General features: G+C 40.6%; 1 protein-coding gene across 1 annotated transcript; it reads right to left on the bottom strand.

Annotated features, from left to right (window-relative positions):
* Window positions 1-3,466: 3,466 nt before the first annotated feature.
* LOC111408408 lies at window positions 3,467-5,770 on the bottom strand. The gene has a single exon (XM_023038173.1). It carries the CDS (start codon window positions 5,768-5,770, stop codon window positions 3,467-3,469), a length of 2,304 nt encoding a protein of 767 aa, XP_022893941.1.
* Window positions 5,771-6,070: the final 300 nt, after the last annotated feature.

Genomic DNA, 6,070 nt, shown 5'->3' with positions numbered 1-6,070 from the left:
AAAATCAAGAAATTGAAAAACGAAATTAAAAGATAATAAGAATACACCCGTATTGAAGTTCTTCAATCCGTGTGTATAATCTTCAATCCCGTCTCGAGCTCGTGTGAAATTGAATCCAAAATCAAGTTTCTTGCCTCCAATTTTGGTTTCTTCCTTCTCCCTGGTCGTTCTCCCCCTTCATATGATGATTTTTTGGTATTTATATCACGTCCAATTTAAGTAGGGAAGGAGTTTCAACCAAAACGAAAAACCGCGCCCGAGTGTTAAAAATCCTTCTATGCGACCGCATAGAAGGAATCTATGCGGTCGCATAGATCAATTTGTTTGGGCTCATTGAGTCCCTGGAGCCTTCTATGCGACCGCATAGAAGGTTACACTATGCGGTCGCATAGATGTAACATCTATGTGGTTTGTTCAATTTGGTCCCCGAACTTCTTTGTTGCTTCTCTTGACTTCTTTCTTCGATTTCTTCATCTTTTCAACAAATTTTATCTTCCAATTGATGATTGATACCATCTATTCTTATGCCCCTCATTCGGCATATCTTTTGAGTATTTGCGCTTTAGTCCTCCAACTTTCAATTGTCTTCATTTCAGTCCCTCTTCAATATTTTCTTCTTCCAGTTGTTTTGCTTTGTCATTGAGCTCATACTTGGCATGTCTTCCCTCTCTTTTTGCATTTAGCTCAACTTTTCAATATTTGCACCTTTGGTCCTCGAACTATCAAATTGTTGCGTTTTGGTCCTTCTTCGGCTCTTTTCTCCTGAATTCCACAATTTCCATTGAATTACCTACAATGCATAAATTTAACTGGATTAAGTCACAATTCAACCATTTTATCCATGTTTAAGTCATGTTTATGATCCAAATAAGTGTGTAAAAACACACTTATCACATCCCAGTCATATGACTTGTCAACACGAACTGACAGTTTTTCCTGTTAGAGTCCTCACAAAAATATGCATGCCTACCCGTAACCTCAGCACGAAGTGCAGAGTTGACTCCTGGTCTGGTGGGAGTCCTTCCTTGTCCTGAATTGTAGCTTTAACATTATCGCTGGTGTCGGAGCTTTCACCTTCGCGGGTTATCGTCTTCCCAGTAAGGGTTTTGACAATAATCTACCTGCCACCACCAAGCCTCAACACGAAGTGGAGTATGAACTCCTTATGAATTTTATAGTCGCTCGAATTACGGCCATTCGAAGCTGTTAACCAGCGAACATGAGCCTCTGTGTTGGTCTGGTGCGATACCTTCCTTGTCTTGTATGTTGGCTTCACCATTATATTTATGGTATGTATTGTTTATGATATGTGAAAGGGTTCATTTTTTTGTCATTAGATTGCCTGCACGTTTTCTACTCCATGGGTGAGTACATTTTTTGGTTCTTACGTTGATTGGATGGATAGTTACGAACTTGCTCTGTTTTGTCATTTTACTTTAGTGGACACCTGATGCAGGTAGGCAGCTGATTAATTCGAAGGGCTGATTTTTCAGTTGAGGTGTGATGACAAATTTTTGTACAATGATGAAGAGGTGTAGTTAATAGCACCAAATAACAGCCAAAGGGATCCAAACCTGGGTTCATGCCTGAAGGTGCAACTGTGGAGACGATTACATCGTATCACATATGATGTGGTTGATGATGTCAAGGGGGTTTATGAGATTACTTCAATTCCATATGGGGATATGATTAAGTGGAACGCACATTGAGACATGACATTTGTTTGTACTCTAATTAATTTGATGTTCATGGTACTTGATGAAGTAGTAGTATTCTGTAATTTCATTTCATTGGAATTGAAGGTGTTATACATGCACAAATGAGTCATGGTATGAAATGATCTTGTGTGTAATGGAGTGTGGTCCAACGATCGAGGACAATGATTATTGTAAAATTCGCATTACCGTAGAATGAAAAATTCGGTGTTATCTTTGCTACATTGGCCCCAACGTTACAACCGATGTATGTTTATTTCGACATGTGTTTTAGTATAAATTCGCTTGTTCATAGAAATTAAAGTTTATTTTAAAAATGGCTTGTAAAGTCATCCAATGTTTATCTTCATTGGTAGGGGCATTAATTTTATCAATTTTTCATGCAATTCATATGATTTAGAATTTAAAAACGATATTCAATTGTGACTAAGGACTACAAAAATTCTATTAAGTAATGTAAGTACAAATTCATTGCAGGAATGTTGCCATTGTAGGTATTGCACTTGGGTACAATTTACTCATAATTCTCACCATTTATGGACTGCATTAAAGTACATTTACACCCTTAACCATCACACCAATGGTCAATCAAGTGTTAAGTAGAAATGAAATGGTGGTTGATTGGTAAATTGCTTTAAATGTCCTCATATACCTCTAGTATAAAGCAAGGCTTGCACTCTTCAAGTGGGATATATGAAACTCTTTCTGAGGCATCTTGTAGCAGGAACGTATCAAAGTATTTGAAGTCTGTTTCTTCGTACGAAAATAATGGCATCGTCCACGGGAAGCAATTCACCGCTGACACTTCAGGAGCCGATGCCGACACCCGGTTCAACCTCGCTATATCGCATCATAATTTCTTCGGACGATGAGGAAGAGAGTTCGAATGGTGGTAGGAGAGCCATCACTGTCATTCCCTTTCCGAACCTGGACGAAGTTGTAAATGATGAAGGTGAGTCTCCAAGAAATGTGCTTGAATGGGTTGTCCCATTTATGGGTGCAAACGAAGTTCAACGTTACGAGGATGAGGGGCAAGGTCGCGTTCCATCGCCCGAGGTAATTGTCATCAGCTCGGATGATGACGGTGGGAAGAAGGTTCAAGTGTTAGCTCCGAGTGAAGAGTCCGGCTTTGTTGCGTGTGTGGGTTTCTACGTATGTATGTATAGTGATTTTTTCTAACGGATGGATTTTGTGACACTTAACCAATTATGTAGCCAGTAGGAAACTTCCGTTGGCAAGTTATGTGTTTTTTGTATTTTGTTAAGCGAAGCGTCGCACAACTGTTGAGAATGGCAGGCACCATCTGTCGGGAACGACAGATGAACTGTCAGGGTTTACTGGCAAATTTTCTATGTATATAGTATGCATATTCATATAACATGTAGTTTGGGTGAACGAACACAACCTAATGTGTACATTGAACGTAGTTTGTGAACTTTGCCGACAGTGCTATGCGCTACAAATGATGTGTTCGTAATATGCATTTCAAAGGAAACTTGTATAATGGTTGAACTTTTCATATTCCGTACATTCTATTTACATGTGTCAACAACGGCAACAATGTTATGCACAACAAAATTGTATTTTGATTCGAGACAGTTATGCAGTGCGTTGTGCCTATTTGCATTCTGCAAATGTTAACAAAACAAAGAGTAATGTTTATGCGTAAGAGAATGAAAGCAGTAATACAGTATTTACATTGTCATATACAAACAACATCGGGGGAACACTTCACTTACAACTTCAACCACTCACGTACAAAATGCTGCTTTCATCGGACGTGATACAGTGTGGTTCAAACATGTGGTCCGGTTATGACCAAGTCCACCGCAGCGAGTGCATTTCCTGAGCCGTGTGGTGTACTCGTGTCTGGATCGCTTACGTTGTGTGGGTGGTCTACCTGGAGGACGACGCACACTAGGGGGCATAATAGGAGTACCTGTAATTTCGGGTGAAACATTCCAGTCCACTTCACGCTGAATAGGATATATAGCTTTTCCATAGGCACCCTTCCAGTACTCGGATGTGTAATACGGTGAGGACAGATCGTACAATGACTTACCTCTCAAGCAAGCAGCACGGGTTGCATGAACGCACGACATACGATTCAGCTGGAACTCACGACAAGTGCACGTCTTTTCGAAGAAGTCTATAATGTCCGTGTTGTTGGATATTCCAACTTGTGTTAAGTTATTTGTCAAGCCATGCGCTTGCAACCTAGTACCTGCTTCGAACGTCGTCCATAACTCATTCTCCATCGTTGGTGACAGAACGGTATTGCATGCAGTTGCACTTGCTTGACGTTCATAAAACCACTTCTGCATAGTATGCCGAATGTGTTCCACTAAGCACGTGATCGGTAACGAACGGGCATGTCTCAACATTGAGTTCAAAGATTCTGTGTTGTTGTTGGTTAAAATGTTGTACCGTTGGCCAACAAATAGTGCACGTGACCAAAATGGGAAACCTGCTCGCTCCAAGTACCTGTATGCTCTTGCACTAACCCTACGAAGCTGTCTCATAAGTCTTTCAAACTTTTCGTTCCGGTAAGTTCTTACTGCTCTTTTGAATAGAAATATTGAACTTGCGTTGTTGTACCGCTGGATTAAATTCTTTTCCATATGCCAAATACAGCACCCGTGGTGAGCCCGAGGAAATAGGTGAGCAATGGCATTTTCAGTACTATTTTTCCTGTCGGAAACAAACACCAATTCGTCCGAGTCACCTATAAGATCTTTCAAATTTGATAAAAACCACATCCACAATCTATTCATTTCGGTATCAACAATCCCCCACGCTAACGGATAAATCTGTTTGTTGGCGTCTTGGGCAGTTGTCAGTAGAAGGGTACCTTTATACGGACCTTTCAAGTGACTGCTGTCAACACAAATAACGGGCCTCATGTAGTGCAAGTAACCTCGAATGCTTGCACCGAAAGCAAGGAAAAGGTAGTGAATCTTGTTATGAGTATCTATTTCGATGTACGTTACTGTCCCCGGGTTACTTTCTCCTAGGACGTGACAGTAAGAAGAAAGTTTTTGAAAGCTATCACCCAGTGTACCACATCGCAAATGTAAAGCAGCGACCTTTTCCCTACGTGCTTGATGGTAACAAATTTTCACACCAAACTCACGTTCCATGTCACGAGCAATAGCGGTAGGATCATACGATCCATAGGTATTATCCAATTTCCCCATAATCTGCTCAGCAATTACGGAACTAGTGGCATGTTGATGTGCATTACGACGATAATCTATGGGACATGTATGCACATTGTTGAATTTGCGGATCATGAAGATGGCGGACTGCTTTACACTCGAAGCACGTAACATCCACTTACAATTATCGTCAGCACATACAACGGTTAACATTTTTTGACTTGACCTGCTAACCTGAAATTGAAACTTCTCTCGCAACGCAAGTAGACAAATTCTCGAGTACAACTCTTTCTTGGTAAAAAATATTTCCCTTTCGGTAAGATCTGGCATGTTCACAGTGGAAATCCAGTAGCATGTATCCGGACTTTTGGAATGTGATAATAGTTCTTCGTCAACGTCAGCAATATTACCAGTATTTGTACCATGTAAGGGATCGTCGAACATCTCATCTAATGGTGCAGTCCGAACATCAAAAATTGGAGTATCCGCTGCATTATTGTTTAGGACACTTTGCTGATGATTGAGCTCGTCATCCTGTACGGCGTGGTGATCTTCCGCGACGGCAAACAATTGTTGGCTGTAATTTGTATCCCTCTTCATTTCAACACTTGGCAGGCCGGTTTCCAAAGTCGTAACGCAGAGGACAGTTTCCTTATGAACTGATATGTACCAATTTACGTCTTCATCTTCGAGTATTTCGGCCGGCGGCATATTCATGTTCGGAACTTTGAACTTCAATTCCAATTTTGTGAGCGGATCGAAAACACCAAGTTTCTCGTTCAACCGTAACAATAGCTCCGGTATTGTGATACCGCTCGGCACTAAAATGGAAGTGCTTTTGTCCCTAGTCCACTTCCATTCGTCATTCACGTAAACAAACTTTCCCCCGTGCGACATGATGAATCTCAAATTATTGTTCATACCTGAAATATTGGGAATGCAACGATAAGAATTATGCACAATCAAAATGTCGACTATATAATAGCATGGAAGTGACACGTTCCAATATTTAAACCTACGTAATACTACAAGGTCAAATTAAGGGTGTCAAGAATTTTTAGCTGTCCAATTCGACAATTTACTTATCTATCCCGGCAGTTTATAAATGTCGGGTACGATAGTTCAAATCTCGATCCCGACAATTTCGAAATGTCGAGTTCGACAGTTCAAGTGTCGAAACTGCCAAGAAGTTTCAAA

This window comes from Olea europaea, chromosome 13, assembly GCF_002742605.1.
Source record: "Olea europaea var. sylvestris chromosome 13, O_europaea_v1, whole genome shotgun sequence".
Lineage (NCBI taxonomy): Eukaryota > Viridiplantae > Streptophyta > Magnoliopsida > Lamiales > Oleaceae > Olea > Olea europaea.
Note: the sequence above shows the minus strand (reverse complement) of the source record. Positions and strands in the feature narration are given on the sequence as shown.